Raw genomic sequence first — 23,378 nt, 5'->3', positions numbered from 1 at the left:
ATTTATTCTGTGGTAACATGCAGAATAGTAAAGAAGTTGAGCTATCAAATGGTAAGATCTGATTTCTTATTGGATAGGAAGCTTTACAAAATTTGTTATGAGTGTGATCCTTTCATTGTCCGGGTTGGCGGTTCAACGCATAGCACGCTGGTCTTACAAGCCAGTTGTCGTACGTTTGGGCCCCGACCTGGAAGGATTCTTAGTGTCAGTAGGATAGTAGTAGTACTAGTCATGCAATGATTCTGTATGTATGCTATGGATCGGCTGCGAAGTCTGTTGAAAAGGAAAGGCCAAATTCCACAAAAGGAATGTAATGCCAAGACTTTGCTTTGCTTTGCTTTGCTTTGTACTCCTGCTTATACAAACATAGACCGAATGTTGATCGATTTCATAAGGAAAGAATAACCTAAATGTGTATATAGTGTATTTTACTTTATTTCGATAAATAATTCCAAAACAAGAAAGATCATTTCGACAAGTCTTCAAAAGTCACAGTTTGTTGATCAGAATTAAATTCTGATTACATCATGATGACAAATGTTTTTTTAGAATAAATCTTGTTTTCAAATCTTTTAGTATGAATCATTATTAAATCTTTACTAAATGCTGAAACTTCGTTGTATATGCTCAGTTTTATGCCAAACAAGGAGCAATTTCTTCATCTGCAGTTTCGTTTTCAAATTGGGTTGATGTTTAAAATGTAACACAAATTCTTCTACGGCTATTTTCAAAAAAAAATATGGAAATTAATAGTAAGTCATCAGACTTTCCATAATCCAACCTTGATGAAACTTTGTACATGTTTTCACAATTGCAAACCATTTATTTTGTACGGATGTACAAATTAATTCGACTTATGACTGATTTATGAAAACCAGAATTGCCGGAATCGGTTTATTTGGCGACCTACTGGAAATAACTATCGATTGGATTAGTTTAGAGCAAGGTTTTGAAATACTTTTACGTTTTTCACTTCGCCGCTGAACAGGAAGTAGGATCAAGATGAAATTTCATATTTTTTTATGGGGCTTATAGACCTTTCATTTGACTCTAAGTTTAAAAAATCGGTTCTGTCATCGCCGAGATTTACATCATGGAACACACATGCATCTGATCTCCACTCGGCACTCCGGGACTCGGTTCAAAAATCGGGTTTTCACAGCGATAGCATATCCTTTCTTTGCGAGAAGGGCAAAATTGAGTAATTCCTTACTATTTATTGATTGATTGTTTTATTGTTATCGTCTGGAAAATGACGGATACTTTTAATCGACTCTGAGATTTTTTCCATTTCAAGTCTGTTTTAAATCATAGCCAATATAGTGCTCGGAATGTAATTATTACTTACCTTTATCATGTAATGTATCACCTTTTGATTGTCATATTTTGTTGCGGCAAACGGTTCGCATCGAAAAAAAATCATTGTATACTTGTAAAAATAAGCCTTTCGTAATTTTTACGTTGGAAGTTATAATTTTGTATAAATCGATATAATCGATTAGTATCGTTTTGAAATTGAAGAAGTTAAAACTAAATCTAAAACAATCTGAAGGCATTTGTAAAAATTCTATTTGTTTGTTTTGTTGCGGAAAGTCAGTCATTTAAACACTAGAATATGATTTTGCAACTCAGAAGCAGTATTTTTGTGTTTAGTTAGCTATTTTCCATCATAATACTTTTCAATTTTTTTTTATTTTTACGTTTCGTCTTTGACTCATCAGTGCAGAGCAGTTCAAATTGAACTGCTTAGTGCTAAACTCGGCAGTTCAATTTGAACCGCTAAGCAGACGTAAAGTTTCTGCTATTTACAGAACACTTTTTGTTTTGCGGAGTGTTTAGGTTTACATCTGCTTAGCGGTTCAAATTGAACTGCCGAGTTTAGCACTAAGCAGTTCAATTTGAACTACTCTGCACTGATGAGTCAAAGACGAAATGTAAAAATAACAAAAACGGTTATGTGCCCTAGCACAAAATTTGGCTAACCCCTAAATGACTTTTCAAATGTTTGTAAGATGTTTAACCTGTAGCGTTTTCGTTTTAAAAATTGTACTTATCAAATTTACGCCAGATTGATTGATTTTAACTACAAATTTAAAATGAAAATATTGCAAAATAATAAAGAAATATTTCAATGTAATGAACATATTTCAAATTGTTTTTTTATCACTTTCTAATTCTTGGAAAAGCATTCAACGGTTTTTTGCAGTGTAGTAATATAGTGGGCAAAAAGTAGTAAAACTTTTGAATTGTATTTCGCGCTGAAACCTCATTCGTCAAATTATTTTTCTAGGTTGGTATGACTGTCAGTGACAGTGCCAATTGTCACGTCAAAATTTTTATCACCCGATCAACATATCGTATGTAAACTATTCTTCTTTTTGATACTTGCTAGAAAATTTTGATATTTTAACTACTAACGAGACCGGACTTATATCAACACTTGCTATGAAAACAAGTTTTGATATGGAACACATCTTTGTTTTCTATATAGGGGTGCAAATTAGAAACTCAAGGAAAAATACACGTAGAAATGTGGTCAGGTTTTAAACACTTACAGCTCAGTATATTTTGTATCAATTATTAATATTATTTAATTATTTGATTAAAAATATTTCTAAGATTCGATTTGAATGTATCAAGGCACGTATTTTCAATTATAAATGATTGAAATTTTGATTAGTAGCGAGCAGTGTCCTATTTTGTCTGCTAAAAATCTCCGGCATATCGGATTTCCCTGTCATAGACGACGGTTTTGAAGGAGTAAGCGATATATCAAAGGGAAAGCATCGTTCTGATTGGACAATGCAATGCAAAAGCGAATCTATAAATAGAATCGAAATTATAACGTTTCAGTCCTACGCGTAGCATGCTAGAGGTAGGTTGTTGCTAGACACCAAGACAAAAAGTGCCATTAAACGATTTGAAGCTTTAATTGGTATGCTCTGATCTTGTGTCATGCAAGCTCGGATGAAATTCCATGCTATGTCGTTTCGCCTAAGAAATTGACAACTACCCCAGGGTAAATTTTGAGTGTTTGAGATTAATTTCTAATTTATATAGGATGAACTCGATTGATAATGATAAAAAGTTTATCGCTTCAACCGAAATCGCGGAATGGTAGAGAAACTTAACGCTATAAAAATAACTGCTTGCATACAAAACTTGAACACAGGCTTGGCGAAGAGAAGCTTTAATATCAAAAACCGTATCGCAAGTATGTATAAAGATATAATTGCATACATTTGGGATATTGGTGTAATTTTGTCGGCTATAAAACAAAAAATGTTCGGTGGGAAAACGGGTCCCAGCCAGCCCGGCCGGGACTTAAAAGTGGTTGAGTATATAAGGAAAAACCCATCGGCATCGACGCCAAGCAGTTCAACACCAGCATCGAGATGAGTCAACGGATCAAAGTTCGGAACTCCCTGAAAACGTACAAGAAACAGAAGGTGCCGAAAAAATCCCTGCTACAGCAAGTTCAGGCCAAAACAAGAGCGCGAAAACTGTATAACCGGATTCTACAGAATAAAGACGGATGCATCCTGATCGACGACGAAACCTACACCAAGTAAGACTCTCGAGCGCTGCTCGGACCGCAATATTATACGAAATCCGTGTACCTGGACCTGGACGACGCTGACACCACGGTGGCGATGGAAAAGTTTGGGCAGAAGGTGTTGGTCTGGCAAGCAATTTGTACCTGTGGTCGTCGATTTTCTTCACGAAGGGCACAATTAACGCCAAGGTGTACGAGGAAGAATGTTTGAAGAAGAGAATGCTGCCACTGTACAGAAAGCATAAGGCTCCTCATCTCTTCTGGCTGGATTTGGCTTCAGCCCACTACGCCAATTCCGTTCTACAGTGGTTGTCAAAAAATAACTTACAATTCGTGGAAAAGGACATTAACCCACCGAACTGCCCGGATCTTCGGCCAATTGAAAGGTATTGGGCAATTGTCAAGCGGCACTTTCGAAAGGAAGGTACAGTGTCCCAAAGCATGCAGGAGTTCAAAAAAACTGGACAGCTGCCACCAGGACAATCACAAAAGTAACTATGCAGAATTTAATGAAGAATGTCAAGTCCAAAGTGCGAGCGTTTCACAGAAACTAGGATTTTCTTCAATATAATCAGTGAAATGTAATTTTTCTTAATATATCGAAAACTGATGTCAAAATATGTTTTTTTTTCGCTTTTTTATTCAATAATAAATGTTGCTAACTACTTTTCGATAAACTCCTTACTTTGAGGAGGACGAAATAGATTTGGAAGAATAGATAAAGTATTTTGTTATTATGAACAAAGTTTTACTATTTTCTGCCACAGCCAATTTTTAAAATATCCTCTTAATTTCCTAAACTTCTTCTCAGACAACATTTTCGTGCAAGTAACAGTTTCCGAGCCACAACACATTAGAGATAGTATGGTTTCGGGTACTTGTACCTAAAACCCGACTCGAACCCGACTGATATTGATATTGATACTTTCATCTCTATGACAAATTGACAAAAATGCATAAGAAAAAATATTCGCCCTTTCAATTCGTTATTTTTTTAAATCAATTTTGAGTCGCATAGATCTCTCTATCTGTGCAAGATTAATGGTTTACCATACTGAAGAATGTAAAGCTTCATTCAAATCGGAGAGACTCGATCCTGATTTCGCTTTCTTTTCTACTTGTGGAATTGCTCTTCATACTCTTCAACCGACTGTTCATATGAACCAACTACAGTTTCATGAATCATTAAAAAAACATCAACATAGTCGGTGAAACATCAAATTATGGGTTCTTTTTTTTTAAAGCCGGAAAGACAACCCGTTCCAACAAGTGTTGTTTCATTATGACATCATCACAATCAAAAAATCCACAAGTGCATGAAAGCAACATTCGTCAACCTCGTCTATCTGTTTGTGAATACAATGCCATTAACACGATCATTTATTCCTAAAATTCTGACAATTTTCGTGTTCAGAAAAGTTCTCAATAACACACACACGTTCAAGAGCCGGCAAGTCGACGATGTGATGGAATTTTATTGAGAGTGATAAAAAGCAACCAAAAAAAAACCAAAAACACGGCTGTCGGAAGACAAAACCGCAACACCAAATGAAGAGTAAAAATGTTGTTACCCACACCCATTCCCTCATTCAAACGTCTATATTGCATAATTTTATGCCACTTTTCGAACCCATTCCAAACGAATAACTTGGCACAAACCACCCGAAGGATTTTACCATTCTGATTTTTTTCTTTTTCGACAACCCTTCAGGTGGCTGCTCCTACACACCCGAGTACTACATCAACATCCGGACCGGCACCCATTACTTCCCGAAAGGACTGACGGCATGCAGCGGTGGAGCAGCTGGTGTCGGAAGTGGCAGTGGAGCCTACGAAAATGGAAACAAATTCAAATGTGGTCTCAACCGAATCGAGGAGAAACACGTCGAGTTTTCCGTCGAGGACTTGGTAAGACGAAATACGAAAACAAAAAAGTTATAGTCGTTATATTTGATTTGTATAGGAAAGGAAACAGACATGGCGAAAAGCTCAGAAAACAAGTCAGGATTGAAATTGTTGAACAAAAAAAAATCTTGGGTCGCCTGCAATGCGGGTTGAAAAATTTGCTGATTCGAGATTCTGAGAGACAAGTAGTAAGACTGTAAGGACAAAAGCAAATAACACTTCACTGATTTGTAGTAGTTGTCATGGAAAATTATAAACTGACTTTTTCTCGTTCGATATAGGATTTTACTGTTGTATATAAACAGTACAGCTTTTTTTTTCAATGTTTCCTTCCAGCCATCTCCTAAAAAGATATGCGAATACAGCAAAGAAAATTCGGTTGTTGGTTCGTCTACTACGGCAATTCTCAAAAGTGGTTCTAGTATTAACAATAATAATGCCAACAATATTAACAATAATGGGAACTTATCACAGCAGCAGCAGCAGACCATGCAAAATGCGGTTGCAATGAGTCCCATCATGCAAAAGAATCTTGGCATGCAGCACTATCGCAGTATTGAATGTACGAAAGACTATCGTTTCCCTAATTTTACGGAAGGATTTTTGTTTCGCTTACCTAAACCTTTTTTGTTCCAGCGCCATCTCCAAGACAGCGATGCCGAATCAGAACAAATCCATGGCTTTCGACCCTGGACGGATCTCTTGCTGGCGCCAATTTGAAAAAGACCGACCAAGACTCGGGTTCAACCACTTCATCCGGCATCAAATCGAGCAGCGGCACCGATGACAATAAAAAGGATCCCAAGTAAGTTGAAACGTTGAAAGAAACGTCAGTCACTTCAACGAAGGTTTTTAACTGTAGGAAACCCAATGTCTTGTCTGATTCGGACTCTAGCTCTTCGACCGAGAAGGTAGTCAGTAAAATGCTTCTAACTCCCAGGAGCATACGGAAAGGAGCGGCCGATTTGTCCCGATTGGACAGTAAGGCAACAACCAACTGTTCCAATCTGGACAGCGATGAGGACGCAACTTTAAATGAGATGATGGGTAAATTCGACGAAAGTTACCACTACGAGAAAGAGACTGATATCTTAAGGTAAATATTGGCATCATACCTAATCTGATATAGTTTATTAACCAGTGCCATTTCCAGCTGCAGTGACTCTGACCCAACAGATTGCCCGACGGACATTGACACCGGACAGGATGCCGGAGACGAATGCGATACGGACGATTTGTTGGACTTGGACTTCATCGATACCGGTTCCGTGCTGGAGGTTATCGATAAGGAAAATTACAAAAATACCGGTAGTTGTTCCTATCATAATTTCCCGGAGCGCCGTTCCTCGAAGCATCGTGGCCGAAGCAAGCGGAACAGCGAAAGCGGAGGTTCGAAAAGACGGAAGAAATTGGTTCGCACTCGGAAAAAGAATACCGACCAAACGAGTGGAACTTCACCGGCTGGAAGCATGGCTGCATCACGAGGCTGCAGAAGTCTCGGAGGAACTCCGGTATCGCTGAGAAGAAATCAATCGGAAGAACGAACGCCAATTAACAGCTCCCCACTGACAAACAGATGTAATTCCTTAACGTTCACCGAAGTGCATTCACTCCACAGTCGAATACTTGCGATTTCGGAAAGTGAGAAAGCTCTCCTCAAGGCAGATCTTGAGGCCGACGTGAAGTACAAACAGTTAATCCACGAAGCGGAAACCATTTTGTTTTCTATGAGAACAAACAGCGTAAAGGAACTGAAAGAAATCAAGGAGCCGCCGTCTATTTGCAGTCCAAGAAGAATTTGCAATCCACCAGCGAATAAAAGAGTTGAAATACTACGCAACTGTGAGGCAGATTTGAAACGGGAGTTGGCTAAAACATGTTCGCAAAAATGTTCCGAGAATGGATCCGAACTCAATCCAGTCGAAGGCGTCATAATCAATAAGCGATTGGAAGTCCTCCGCTACGAAACGTCTATGTCAGCACCGAACAGCCCTAAAAATACTCGGGTGATCCCGAGAAAGACCCATGTGACGAATTTCATCAATCAAAACCATTGTACGGAACTGGCACGTCGCCAGAGTGATAATGAAAATGATCTTAAAAGTGCCAAAATGTCTCCACAGCCAGTCTCTTACGAGCGTAACATCGTACCTCCGAAGTCGCCTATCATTGCCCGCAGACGGTTCCGCAGTCAAAGCCCTAAGATTAACATTGAATCAGATTCGGACTCGGATGATCTGAGCCGGAATTTGGATAAGAACCATTGCAAGAATAAGTCCAACAAGGAAAACATCTCTTCAGCGAGGAAGAGCATTACAGGGAAACAGTTGAACAACTTTCGACATACGATCCACGGCGGGGGGTCAGCAATCGACGCCAATGTGACAGTTCCCAGTGGCAAAACGATCGTGTATTCCAGTTCGCTAAATGAAAGTGATATGAAACGGGGCCTGCACAAGTCACCACTCATGTCGTTTCGATCAGTTGACATCGGTAACATGCTGACCGATGATAGCTACTGTCCTCAGAGTGAGCCCCTGAAGAGAAAAATTTACACCTGTAGCTCCACGTTCGAGAAAATCCAGCGTAGCCTCGATGCCGATCCGGGTGAATAGTTTGTTGCACGAATTTTATGCATGATTTTTTACAGCAATTGTAGCAAGCTTTGTTTTGAAGAAATTATCCAGCAGCTTTTATAAATACATACTTCATGCAGCAAAGCAGTTCTTGAGGAACTTGTCCTGCACTTCTCAGCCTTAAAAAAACCAAGTGTTTTCTTAAGGCCTGAGGACAGTGGGTCGCGTATAGATTTTGAAGCTTCCTCCCTGATTCCCTAAATTCCCTTTGCGTCTGTGTGTTTAGGAACCTTGTTGAGTAGATTTGATTTCTCTCGTCTTCTCCTCTTTTCCCGGACACCACCAGGACACTAAAGCAAATAAAATGGCGGATGCATTGAGACTGACTTTGTTTCACAGAAAAATATAAGACTTTTTCTCGATAACTTAAATGTTTTCATGCACTGACGCATCTAAACTAAATTATCTAAACTTTGTCACGGTAGATTTATGATACAAGACTTCAAAGCCGGGTTATTTGATGAACAAGTAGAGATGTGCAATTCCGAGCGTTCTAGTTTTCAGCAGTTCTGCAGTCAGAAAATAATACAACACGGGCGGTAAACTCAATGAATCATTCTGAAAATTTCACAGAATATTCTCAACTAAATTCAGAAGAGATTGTCAGGTGAAAAATCCACCTCCCCAATAGAAATACGATTACTAATATCTCTGAAGAGCAAGAAGTACCTGTGCCAAGTTTGGTAGCAATCCGTTCAGTATTATCGGAGTTATGTTGTTACATCAATTACACCCTCCTTTTAGAGGCCCTTACTACATCCACCTCACACGAATATCCTTATAATCATATCAAAGTTGCGCAGAAAGTATCTATGGTCTACAAAAAGTATCGATTCTCGTCAAATTAGAAATTTACGCTTTACGCCTCCTCCCTCCCATTAAAGTACCCTTATCTATCTACCTTAGTATTATCTCTTAAGAGCAAGAAGTATCTGTACCAAGTTTGATGGCAATCTGGTCAGTAGTTTCGGAGTTATAACGTTTTTAACATTTCACCCCCCTTTTGAAAGGCACTTGCCTCATCTAACCCCCATATAGTCATGTCTAAGGAACGCCAAACGTTTCTCTCTCGGTCTTCAAAGCGTATCGTCAAGTTATATGAATTTTTTATGAATCGTGTTCCCTCAAAGATAATTAAAATACATTTTAAATTTGGTCACTGTATTCTATGTTTCAATGTTCCCGTGCTATTGTTTTGGTATTGGAAATATCTTAATCAGATCATACTCTGCATATGCGGGTGACAATTATAGGTATTCTGTTTAGCTATTTTAGCTCCTAATTCAACCTCATGAATATCACTTTAAGCTCTTTTGTTAGTCGAAGATAACGGCACAATAAGGTATCCATTAACTATTTTTTCCTGATCGGGTATAATTTCAAGTTGTCGTTTAGAGCGATGATGTAAAAAACGCACGATTTCTCAATGGATCTCAAAACTATTCCAATTTGTAAGTTATATTAGTAGTCGATCAAACAATACGTATAACGGCTTGTCCAGTTCCCGAGTTGTCAGAAAAAGTGGACAAAATAACCAAAAACAAACTCACTTCGTTCTCACCGACTCGGATTTATGTTTTTAGATCTTATGGTTCCATACAATACTCGTAAGTTTTGTTCGGATTCGATTCCCGAGTCCGGAATAACAAGGTGATGAGTGCTCACACACGTCGTTTAAAGCTACCATGTAAAAAAAACCTTTAAAATTCTAATTTTAATCAGTATCCAAAGAGAAAACCAGATTTGAAACATGGCCTGTGAATACAACCATGAAATGAAAACTTCGAAAAACCTACCATAGAGGCGGGACCCGAACCCGTAGAAGTTGTGGTAAATTTTCGAAAAAAATCGAATCATGAATTTAGTCAAGTTTTGAAATATATGTTATGAGTGAAACTGTTAGTGAAAGTGAAACACACACACAAAACTAGTTCGGTCAAATAATTTAAAGTGGCTGATTATAGTTATAATAAACATAAAACAGCTACTAGCGATATTCTACGAACCGAAGAAAATTGTGGTATCTATGTGATCGATCGGAGTTGGGAAAATCAAACCTAGTTTTGAGTAGCTTCGTTTTACTGTATATTCATTCGGAACACCTACAGTATTTTTTACGCAACGAAGTTGGTAAAAAGGGGATGAATCTCCAAATTTTGTTTGTAAATCATGTAGACTTATGAAAAGTCCTCATTAATTTTAAGGTGATTAGTTGTTATTCCTTTTTTACAAACATGTTCTCGATAAAAATAGGAGCACATAAACTTTGTATAGAGAAAGTGTGAGATTGTGAATAAAATCTAAGATATTTTTATCGTCTAAAACGGCATGGTATAAACATATTCTAAAACAATACTATCAACGTAACAGTTTATTCAATACGGAATCATAGAACTTTCATAACACACCTAAACTTTTTTGAAAAATTGTTCCCTTGGCTAGAATATGATCTCGTAGTGGTTTTTAGAGGAGTTTTTATGCTAAATCTATGAAATAACAGTGGAGACTATTACAAGTATTTATTAAAATTGAATTCTTGAAAGAATAACCGAAATCGGTTTGTTTGACCGTCTATTGATAAAAACTATCAATTGGAAAAGATTTGAGGTCGATTCAGAACATTTTTAAGGTTTTTCCCCATTTTCAGTGATGGTATACAATTTTTAACCCACTTTACCCTATATTCCCGGATCCGGAAGTCGGATCCGCATGAAATTCAGGAATTACGTATGGGACCAGGACCTTTCATTTAAATCTAAGTTTGTGAAAATCGGTCGCGCCATCTATGAGAAAAGTTAGAATACATATTTTCTTTTTTTGCACATTTTACCCCATAACTCCCGAACCGGAAGTCGGATCTAAATAATATTCTGAAATTTTTTATGGGACCTCAAGACCTTTCATTTGAACCTAAGTTTGTAAAAATAGGTTCAGTCATCTCTGAGTAAAGTTAGTGCAATTATTTTCACAATTTTTTGCACATTTTACCCCATAATTCCGGAGCCGGAAATCGGATCCAAATAATATTAAGGAATTTTGTATGGGACCACAAGACTTTTCATTTGAATCAAAGTTTGTGAAAATCGGTCGCGCCATCTATGAGAAAAGTTAGAACACATATTTCCTTTTTTCTGCATATTTTGCCCCATAACTCCCGAACCGGAAATCGGATCCAAGTAATATTCAGGAATTTTGTATGGGACTTCAAGACCTTTCATTTGAACCTAAGTTTGTGAAAATCGGATCTCTGACAAAAGTTAGTGCACTTATTTTCACTATTTTTTGACCATTTTACCCCATAATTCCGGAACCGGAAGTCGGATCCAAATAATATTCAGGAATTTTGTATGGGACCACAAGACCTTTCATTTGAATCTAAGTTTGTGAAAATCGGTCGCGCCATCTATGAGAAAAGTTAGAACACATATTATGATTTTTTTTGCACATTTTACCCCATAACTCCGGAACCGGAAGTCGTATCCAAATAATATTCAGGATTTTTTTATGGGACCACAAAACCTTTCATTTGAATATTAGTTTGTGAAAATCGGTTTAGCCATCTCCGAGAAAAGTTAGTGCACTTATTTTCACAATTTTTTGCACATTTTACCCCATAATTCCGGAACCGGAAGTCGGATCCAAATAATATTCAGGAATTTTGTATGGGACCATGAGACCTTTCATTTGAATCTAAGTTTGTGAAAATCGGTTCAGCCATCTCCGAGAAAAGTTAGTTCAAAAAAACGTTACATACACACATACGCACATACACACACATACACACACATACACACACACATACACACACACACACACACACACACAGAGACATTTTGCGTACTCGACGAACTGAGTCGAATGGTATATGACATTCGGCCCTCCGGGCCTCGGTTCAAAAATCGGTTTTCTCAGTGATTGCATAACCTTTCTATATGAGAAAGGCAAAAAATAACAAAACAATTTTAAGCGTTTTTGCTGGAGTAATTCCTGATAATTACTAGGAATGAAATTGGTGTTTTTTGCGTTAGGAATTTTAAAATTTTAGGAAGTGAATATAGGAAACCAATGTGATAAATTTAATTACAATTGATTATCAATTGACAGGATGATTACACAATTGGTTTATTAATGAAATGAATATTTATCGTTCAGTATTACTATTCAAATTGCATTCAAAATATGATGTAGTTTCTAATCACTTTTTAATAATAAAGTTACATATTTTTGTATAGAAATCATTACTCAATAGAGCTGATTTTATGTAAAAATATGAATATATTGTATTTCATTTGTGGATTTCAAAACTACCAAATCCATCAACATTTCTTAGTTCGACTTTTTCGAAATTTGCTTCAACTTTGTTAAAGTATATAAGTATTATACTATTTGTTAACATTTTGCTGAGATTTGTCAATAAATTCACAAACCTTTAGTAAAAGCCGGAGACATTTTTCAGTTAGCATCGCAAATGATGTCGAAAAATGATAACATTACGAGAATCTTGAAAATAGAAAGTCATAGAATAAGCACATACATCGAAAGCAAATCCACAACAACAGTTCTTTACACATTTTTTCATAAATGTGCTCCATCACTTTACTTATTTCACTAGATTTGACCATGTGAAAGATTCAGACGCAAGGGAACGGCATTCCGTACGACTCTAATTGAAAATATGTTGAACGGCGTTTCCTTTCTTGTGAACAGCTACTTCAAAGGCAAAACCAGAACGAATCCTGTTAATTCACATTGTTAATAGCGACGAAAAATGCGTCCTTGAGAAGCAAAATAAAAATGTTAATGCTTCCCGGACGAAAGAAGCATCTACGTCAGTAAATCTTGTGCTAATGCTGTTATTATGCTTTAGATTTTGTACAGAGGTTACATATCTTAAAATGGAACCAAAAACTGACTTACTTTAAAATAAAAAATAATTCAAACAGTTTATCATTCGCTCCAAGCGACGTTGAATAAGTGTATGTTTTGAAATATATTTATTATATGCAAATATTTCTTATATTTCAAATAGCACCCAAGTCAAAGCAGTAAAAAATGTTAATCATAACTTGGTAATATATTGCTTATATAAAATATAACTGAAAAGATTACATATACGACATTCGTCGGCTAAGTATTAAGCAACAGATAAATTGGATATTATTTACACAACCCACTACAATTGCATGTTCAATAATTTTTATTTATTCGGACTTCGAAATTAGTTATGTTCTAAGAGTTCTGTTTCACTGTGGCGTAGATTTTGGCTACATCGCAAAATTATATGGAGCTGAAAACAAAATATTTGTTTTCTTTGTAAATAACAAACCTTTTTTTCTAAAGCATGCTATATTTTGCTGAGCACCTATCGTTTCATCAAATCACTACAAACTCTGTTTTGAATGCATTACTTTATCGTTTTGCAGAACTATCGAAAAAAGCTTTGCTGAATAAAATCACTCTCTTGAGACGCGAGCGCCTTTCGAAGACGAAGCAAGAGAACAACTGTAAGCCGGGACACGAACCAACTGACGCAGTGGCAGCCGTAGCTGTTTCAGCAGTCGCACAAGCTAACGATAACGGTAACGTTTCGGTTAAAGTTAGTTGCGAGCTTTCCGGCGGCGCTCGTGATGCGGAAGCCAAGCAACAGCTAATCATGAGCACACTGGCCGACATCAAGCGAAGTCTCGAAGATCAAAGCGTTGAACTGAACGAGCTGAACGATTCGGATTATTGAGGAAGTTTTTCTTTCGAAACAGGTGGTATGGTAAATCGTGTGCACGCAAATGTGTAGCCCACTACGGTAATTATTTTACTGATTGATTGAACAAAGAACCGATTGAAAGGAAACCCGTATGTGATTGGTGATAATTAAGTTTATACGTACCTACATGTACTTATTTATAGACTTTGTGTTTTGAACTGTTCTCTAATAATGATTAAGTCTAGGTTCAAATATTTTTCGGGAACGTTAATATGATTGACGTTCGATTTTTTCTAGAACAATTATTTATTCGATAAGAACTATCTAGAAAATACAATGAATTTACTATTTCTGAGAATCGTTTACTCAAACGAAACTGGATTCCTGCGCGGAAGAATGTTGGCGAAACACTTAAAATGTTCTCACTCCATGATTGTATACAACATTCCTTCAACACCATATTCTACTAAAAAGTATTCCACTCCAACAGTAATTTAACCAAAAAATTATACGTAGTAGAATCAATAGGACATATTTTATTTACCCTGAAACGACGCAGGTCACTTGGCGAATGCAAATTAATTAGTTTACATGTAAACTATCGAAACTTGTATTAACTAAATTTAAAAAAAATTCGTTAGATTTTCTAGTTATATAGAAACCTGAAACTAATTTGGTAGTGTTTTCCATCCATCCATTAGATTGTAGTGATTATCCGAGTCTAGTCAGTTCATCTATTCGTCAATAAAATCTTACTTACAGCGCTATTGATAGAAACTGGTTTTTCCTATTGAAACCAAGGAAACTATATTACAAACTATTCTACTCGGACATTTAGTATTATGTGAAATATTACCATTGATATAGTTTGTAGTAATTTGTGTTACCAAAATCCACTCAAATAAGAATAGATTTTGCACTGTAAGTAAACCACGGATACAATTCAGTAGCGAGTAGGTAGGTTGTTCTACTAAGATTCTGCAGTTCATTATAGTTGATCATATAGTGGAGACAACATTTGTTTTTGATTAATAGTTTGGTATTCAAGTAGTCCGACGTAGCAAATAGTTCAATTATAATTTCAATAGATAGACGGTAATAGACGGGGACATTATTTTATTTATGTACTTTATAATCTCATTTCATAGTTGACATTTTCATTAGTCACGGGTTAATTTATGTTTGAAATAATGTAATATCAACCTTATAAATACAGTGAAATGTGTGCTCCTTTCATAACGCTAACGTTCTGAACCACTGAATGCGAAAAGCGGATAAGTGTAGATTATTGTCAGAAAGTTTTTCTGGCCCGACTAGGCGAATCACCGAAAAAAATTAATCTACACTGATTGTAAAGATAGTAAACGTACATAAATTTTCTTGCAAATATTTAGAAACAAGAATTGAATAGAAAGTTACTACAGTTCTTTATTTTTCAATAAACTTTAATAACAAAGCTCAGCGTTAATTTCATCTATTTCTTAGTACTTTCATGTCGTGTAAATTTCATTATTTTTGTCTGTGTACGCTTATCCGACGTTTGCATCCGGCCGTTCAACGAATTATCCAATGCATGAAACATCTAGTCTTATCTGCAGAAGTGTGATGGGCAAGGCCTTCTCGAGCCGCAACAAAAGTAACTTAGAATCTTCGAAGCTTTTGAACATTTTCAATACACTCAAGCTCCAGTTAACCAAACAAAGAGCTTTCCCTTGCATTCGTTTTTACTGATGAGCTGAACGAAATCGGTACAGTTTTTTAACCAGGCACGCTTCACTCGAACCCCTGCTTGCCAAAAAAGTTGCTTAATAAAAAAAGCAACCAGCTCATACGTTTTTGTATATGGTGTGCACCAATCAGAAGTTTTGAGTTTATAGGACGGTATCGAAGCATAGCTTTTTGGTGCAAAGTAAGGTCATCCATTAATACTGCTATCACTTGGACGTATTTTCTGGAAGTCTGATTCTTTCCGTTGCAATAAACGAACACAGTTATATTCGTTACACTCCAACACTATACCAGTTAGGTAAGGTAAGGTAGTTTCGTATCGCTCCGAAATCCTTCACTGAATTTTCACGGTATTTTTTATGCGAATTTTCAAAGCAATGCAGTTCTTTTTAATGCGAAATATCAAAATTATGCCTGTTTTACGTTTCGCATTCCGCTCATCAGTGCATTAGCAGATTATGTTGGACTGCTAATGCCACCTCGTGGATCAACATAATCTGCTAAGCAAACGTAAAGTCATTACTATTTACAACGCACTTTTTTGCACTGAAGTGCAATGTCTATCCCGACATCTCAGACGAAAACGAATTTATTCGGTTTCCTTGATTTGAAATAAACAAAACATTAGACTATTTTATTTTTCAAAAAAAAATTATAACGCAACAGAACTATAGTTTGCATGGATTTCTACAACATTTGGCAACAGAAAACGGATATACAAGCTCGCAAATGAACAGTGTGTATAACTTGCTCATTCAGCATGGCGAATAATTGCAGATGTCACCGCGATCGACACTATTTTGGGTGCCGCTTCAACATGAAACACTATTTCGGGTGCTACATTCACTTCACGCTAGATTTTTGTGTTGCTGTTGGCTGAAGCCACAAGTCTTTTTTTTTTTGTTTTATTCCGATTGAATTCACGTATGGTTCAAACGACATGGAAATAAAATTGTCTTTTACACTTATGTTCAAATCGTTATAATTGAAATAGTTCTATAATAGGCAGGAGAACTTTGTTATCGTCCCGGAACGTAGTGATAAGTTTTAAAAATCACTCCTTGAATACAATGTACAGCAAATTTAAAATCTACACAGTTTTTTGAATAATTTTGTTATCTGTTATCTATGATTTGGCAAAAAAAACAATTTCGAAAATCTCAAAAAGTCCAAAAATCGATATTTTTAAATAAAACTAGCTAAGATTAGATCATGATGTTTCATGAGTTTTGAAGAGATCTGTGCAACAAACATATTTTTTCCTTAGCTATGCAGTATTGATGCGAATTTTCAAAGTTATGCGATTTATTTTCATGCGATTTTGTTTAAGCGCTGCGTGTCCCACGCATAAAAAAGGCGGGAGGGTAATGTCAGAGACATAACTGGATGTCGTGAATACGAAAACAACCGGCAAGAATTTGAAACGATGCACCTAAACTAAAGTTTAGATTGTAACTACATTAAACATTCTGAAACACAAATAAATATTATCATGATATGAAATAACCAGTATAGTTCATTATAATAAAAATACAGATTAATCTGTATACGTGGCTTTCATTTTCGCATTGAGTGATTCGTAATTGAATGTGTTAGTGACGGTGCAAACTATGTCTACTTCCATTTTTAAAATCTGATGCTTTTGGTACGAAAGAGAAAATTCAATTAATTTTTTATGATGATTTGCAGCACTGAAAAGTGCTTTGAATTGTCACGACCAACAGGATCTGCATTCCGATCCGAGATGGTTCTTTGCGTGTACATTGATGACTTCAGCTGGTGTGGTGTGCTGTGTGGCGCGGCATGGCTGCGACTACCGCTCGCTGCCTTTCAGCGTGAAGTCTTCGATGTTGCTCCCACAACCTAACTGAGCAGCGTTCCCACGACGACTGATGACTTCAGCTGGCAGACTTCTGGTGTAGTAACGCTGTGTGCTCGGCCCGATGTTACTCTCGTGCTTCTATAACCGTTGCTTACAAAATGATAGAAAAAGTGAAATATTCAGCTTTTATATCACTGGAGAAGCACACATTTTGTTCTCTTCCTCAGAACGCGTTCTGATTGGCTGGTCAATCAGACAGGTTTTTCAATAGTGTACTTTTGAAAAACGTTCAAGTTGAAAAATTTCGAATCTATTGGTACTTAGATTATATAAATCCTTCCACAGATCACTGAACTATTAGCTTTGAAAATACGAGAAAGGCAAAAAAGCTTAATGTGTTTTCCTCTTTGATACTCGTTGATACCAAGCATTTCAGAAAAGTTTAATTTTGAATTATTTGAGATAAGGTCAGATAACTGAAAATTTTATCACTTAATAGTGATCATATTTCCGATGACATGTAGAAAAAAATATGTCGATACGTTAGATGCAACAAGAGATATTCACGATCAAAAACTTATCACTCTCTTAGGGGGTAAATTTTGAATAGGCGCCCCATAGTGAAGTAAGTCGTATTCACGACAAAAAGACTTGAGTGTACAGAAAACAAACGAGCAAAGAAAAAGTTCTTTTTCAAATCTGAAGTAATAACCCTTGAAATGTGAAATTTTCGAAATGACATCCTGCACTGTATATCAAGGAAAGCCATAGTTCTACGTCAAAATTCTTGACACTCTTGCCACGCGAAAACCTTAGGACCCACAGGAATATCGCGCTTTCCAAACGAGACATTTCTTATTATATTTAGTTTCAATTTAACGTTTTCGGAGGATTAAAACGAAGTTTTTTTGCTATTTATCTATTTTTGTTTCATCATTCATGACAATGTTTTGAATTGGGCAATACTGATGATATTCATATTGTTATTGGAAAATTGGAAATATTCTCTTACTTTTTAAATTTGGTCAGTATCTAACGAGGACACAGATTGGAAAAATGACGTGCGAATGCAACAATTTACTGAAAACCGCGAAGATGTTACCGCAGAGACGGTTTTCATTGAATAGTTGTGACTCGAACCATCTAAGTCGTTTCCATAAGATACATGCAAAAAATAAACTGAAAGGTCCCACATTACCAGATCCGAATGGATTTCGAATAAATTCCGAATCGGCGAGAAATTTTCATTCGGAATTTCATGTGGAAATCATAATGAATTCCGAATCAATTTTAACTCCAGTGCAACAACCGATTCCGAATGAATTTCGCCTACAACCGGTTGATTCGAAAATCTGTCGGAATTGAGTGAGAAGATGTGGACTGAATTGTCAATTCGTCTTCTTCTTATTCTTTTTAGATTATGCACGTTTTCGTTTTAATTTTCAGTTTATTTTTAGATAAAACATTATATAATGAAATCAATAAGTTTTTCGGATATACAGAACTAGTAAATAACCAGTTTTTCTTAGAATTCGCTGGAAAGTAACAAAACGGCCTACCTTAGTCAGAATCATCCATTCCTCTAGTGTAGTGAAATGGCTTAAGTCGCCTAACTTTTACAATAACACGTTCATAGAACAAGCGAATATTCAATGACATTTATGTCACTGTCAATCGGGTTGATGGAGCACCCAACTCAGGCGAAAGTTCTAGCACTGAACCGATCGAGCACTGGAAAATCATGCAGTCGAGTAAGAATTCATTGCTCATTCCGTCATTTTGATAATGTGGGGTTGAGTTATATCTACTCAATAGCAAATTATATTTAATAAACTGTTTAGCCATATTTAATCAATTTTAGGTTGAATGCGGCCAACCAAATTTTAACTTATCGAACAAAACTCTCGATGTCCGGTGGTTTTGCTGTTTAACAACAATGGAAGGAACGAGAGTAAGAAAAGAATACAAACAATTCAGCATTGAGCAAAAAGTCAAATAATAGGTACTTTTTATTTTCTGTGTAGTCAAAATGGTGAACATGTTTGATTTTTTTTCACTTCTCAAGGTATTAGTGAACCGAATGACGTGAATACGAATAAATTGGTTCATTGTGAAGAATCTGTACTCAGGAACCAAATTTTGGAGCCGAATGCTAGAACTGAATTCTGAAACCTAATTTTGATACTAGACTCTGGTACTGAATTCTGAACCTGACCTTGGGAATTGCCTTCTGAAACTGAGCTCTAGACACCAAAAATTTTGAATTTTACAGGTGACCTAATCCCTCATACGATGTAATTCATAAAAACCTAATTTGTCAAATGACGTAAAATTTCTTTATTGTTAGATTAGTATGAAATTTACTAGTTTTCACTGTACCTTGTATTCTGCTACCAGGTACGACTGTATGCATTTAAATGCACCTTTTACCAGCCAAAAAGATGTGTGCTTCTATGGCACAGTCGATTAACAGACGGGCTTTGCGATCTAAAGATTCTCGGTTCAAGGCGCGGCAGTCGCTAACATTAATCATTTTTTTATTTCAATAAATTCCATGTCATTTTATTTATTATACAATATTGAATGTTCTTCTAAGTAAATTTGCGTGAACTGCGACGCTTCCTTCATATGCATCTAATAAGATGTAAAATCACAGGGTTTTTTCGAAATGTGTAGAACTGAAGTCGTGATCTGGATTGTTGAACTGGTCCATGAATCAGTGATCTGGAACTGAATTCGAGACCAGGATTCTGGTTCGGAACTGAGTTCTGAGTTTTAGTTACAGAATTCCGGTCCAGGATTCGATTTTTAAACTCGGATTTAGAATTCAGCATTGAAACTTAGTTCTGTAATCCCGATGCCGAATTTAGTTCGAAAATCTTCAGAATATATTTCCTGAATTAAGTTATACTTTTAGAATTGTGAAAGTGAATTTTGGAATCAGATAGACCTGCTTTCGGGTACTGGAACCTGCTTTCTGAAATGCATTTTTGAACTGAATTCTGGAAATACAACTGAGTTTTGGATCTAAATTCTGGTCTTGGATCTCGGTCTGAGTTCAGAATTTTAGTTACAGAATTCCGGTCCAGGATTCAGTTTACAATTTCGGATCCAGCAGTCAACTTCGAAACTGAGTTCTGTAATCCCGATGCAGATTTTAGAAAATCTTCAAAATATATTTCCTGAATTCAGTTACACTTTGAGAATTGTGAAAGAGAATATCGAAATCAAATTCTAAACCTGCATTCGGGAGCTAAACTCTGAACCTGCTTCAAAAAATGCAATTTTGAACTGAATTCTGGAAATACAACTGAGTTTTGGATCTAAATTCTGGTCCTGGATCTCGGTCTGAAGTTCCAGAACTTCAGATTCAGAACTCAGTTTCCGAATTCTGAACCTGAATTCTAAGTCTGAGCAGAAATTTGGGAACACAAATTTGGTCTGATCCTCAATTACAGTTCTAGAGTTTCGGTGCCAAGTCCAGTATTTATCTCCAGATTCCAAGTTTAGCATCAAGATCCTGACATTGATCCAAAATCCAAGTTTAGAATTGAGTCCTCAAATTCGGTTTAAGTTGCAGAATTCTAGAATTCGATTCTGGTCCTGGATTCTGGACAAGGAAATGAGTTTAAGATCTGTGTTCTTGAAATGAAAAAAAAAATGGTGCTTGGATTCGGAAACCGCATTTCAGAACTGAATTCCAGAATTGTATTCTGGACCAGTATTCTGATCTGAGCTGAACGAGAATCGAAGAATTAATTTTTTACCTGCTTTACCTCAAATATTTTGGAAATCTTGTGTTTATCTCATACTTCCGAAAATTCTATCACAAATTGGTGATCATATCTCCGATGACGTGGAGGAAAAATATGTTGATATAAAAACTTATCACTCCCCCAGAGTGTAAATTCTGAAGAGGCGTCCCATAGTAAAGTAATACGTATTTATGTCAAAAGACTTGTCATAAGTCAAGTAATTGCTGGAAAATGCCAGCCAGGAGGATACTTGTTCATTGACATTTTGTCATTCTAAAGACTGTCCCAGAAAGTATGGACGCACTTTGATTTCGCTGTAAATAATGCACAAGTGTTAGATATTCAAATTTCATTCGATATACTGATAATATTAGACTACAACAACAGAATAATATTCTCAACTTTTGCTACATAGCCATTGTAGACTAGCTGGCGCGTCTTCTTGCGAACGTTCCTCATTAAATTCCGGACAGACTTCTTGGCGACAGGTTTTGACACTTTTTTCCAATCTTTTTCGAACTGTTGAATGGTTTCGGCTGCCGAGACATGTTTCCCTAAGATGTGCCTTCGTTAATGCCATAAATTCCTCAATTGGTCGAAGTTATGGGAAATTTGGTGTACTCATGTCTTTTGGGACGAAAGTGACATTTTTGGTAGCATACCATTCCACCATTGATTTCGAACAGTGGCAAAAAGCAAGATCTTGCCAGAAGACAACAGGATTCTTGTGGCTTCGAATCATGGGTAGAAGTCGTTTTTGTAAACATTCCTTGATGTATATTTCGCTAATCATTGTAGCAGTGGTGATGAAGAGTTTCGAAATCTTACCGCAGCTACAAATTGCTTGCCAGACCATAGCTTTATTACCAAATTTTTCGACTTCAATCGATGTCTCGGAAAGGTTTAACACTTGCTCTTCTCGCACCGTACAATATTGTGATCCCGGCAAGGATTTGTAATCGAGTTTCACGTAGGCTTCGTCGTCCATGATTAAGCAGTTCAAATTTTCAGCAAGAATCATATTGTACAGCTTTCGAACCATCGGCCTGATCGATGCTTCTTGTTTCGGACTACGTTTTGGTTGTTTCTGCTTCTTATAGGTTCGAAGATTCAAACGTTCTTTAGCACGAAGAACATTTGACTTCGAAGTGCCCACTTTTTTGGCCACATTTCGAACTGAAACCTCCGTCAGGACCTCTTTTCGACCCGGTTTCGGTTTATCCTCAAAGGTGTTATCCTCACCGAACTTCCTGATTGCATTTCGCATGGCTTTTTCACTTACTCTTTCCATTTTTACTATCTTTCTCAGTGACAGTCCGCGTTCTGTGCACCTTTTGTACACAATTTATCGACGTTGTTCTGCTGAAAGTCCAAGCATTTCGAAACAAACTTATTGAAAACGAATAAACAACTGCACAATTGGTTAGAGAAGAGTGTAAACAACAGGACACAGCCATAAAAATTGACAGATTCTGAACCATTGCGAAATGGCAGCGGTTTTTGGTTGCGTTCTGGGACAGTCTTTAGCAAAGTCTTGGTATTGTGAAAATTTTACCATTCTGTTTCAACAGACTTCGCAGCCGTACTTAAGGTTCTGCTTACAGTCTCAATAAAACAGCCATTTTTGAAAAACCCTAAAGCAGTTTCCTCCGCTACTGCTTGATGAATCTTCAAGCTCAGGTTCCAAATAAACTGATATTTTTCTTTTAAATTCCCGCTCAACGACCGCAAAAAAAACTGCTTTTACGTTTTGCAACAATGTTCGTTTTTCTAGGATTGTGAATTACCCCTTAACCGTTACATGGCTAGTACTATCCTACTGACATTGGAATCCTTCAATGTGGGGGTTGGAAAATTCGACAACTGGTTTGTAAGACTTGCGCCCTATGCATTGAACCGTCTACCCTGGAAATCCCAAACGAAAAACAATCAACGTATTCCTCTATTTACTATGAATTGATCTAACAACTATAGCTATTAGATTAGCCTATTTTTTTTGCATATAGTATAATGTATTACTAAACTATTTCATATAAAAGTGTGCAAATTTATTATCGCGTCTAATCAAATCTATTTGCTATCAATCCTTCTATAGTTCTACTTTAGTGCTCGTGCGAGGCCCTCGTGGTCTTTAGAAAGTGCCTCAATAAAATGAAGATTCTAATGATCTACGAGCTTACACTGAACTGCATGTTACGTGTCTTCTACTGCAGCCTTACTATTAATCAAAAATAAATTGCTCTCTTTCTCTCAAAAAAAAACTGTGAATTAAGAA

At 36.6% G+C, this 23,378-nt stretch overlaps 1 protein-coding gene across 6 annotated transcripts in view; it reads left to right on the top strand.

Moving 5' to 3' along the window:
* Positions 1-22,858, top strand: part of LOC131438930 (homeobox protein 5) — a 260,066-nt gene extending 237,208 nt beyond the window's left edge. For all 6 annotated transcript variants that reach the window (XM_058609330.1, XM_058609331.1, XM_058609335.1 and 3 more), the window contains 6 exons: positions 5,268-5,464; positions 5,798-6,023; positions 6,098-6,266; positions 6,324-6,557; positions 6,615-8,068; positions 13,521-22,858. In XM_058609330.1, coding sequence (XP_058465313.1) covers positions 5,268-5,464; positions 5,798-6,023; positions 6,098-6,266; positions 6,324-6,557; positions 6,615-8,068; positions 13,521-13,831 — 2,591 coding nt within the window. In that variant the 3' untranslated portion in view covers positions 13,832-22,858. The remainder of the gene's footprint in view (positions 1-5,267; positions 5,465-5,797; positions 6,024-6,097; positions 6,267-6,323; positions 6,558-6,614; positions 8,069-13,520) is intronic.
* Positions 22,859-23,378: the final 520 nt, after the last annotated feature.

This window comes from Malaya genurostris, chromosome 3 (genome assembly GCF_030247185.1).
Source record: "Malaya genurostris strain Urasoe2022 chromosome 3, Malgen_1.1, whole genome shotgun sequence".
Classification (NCBI taxonomy): domain Eukaryota; kingdom Metazoa; phylum Arthropoda; class Insecta; order Diptera; family Culicidae; genus Malaya; species Malaya genurostris.
This window is presented reverse-complemented; position numbering and strand designations above follow the sequence as displayed.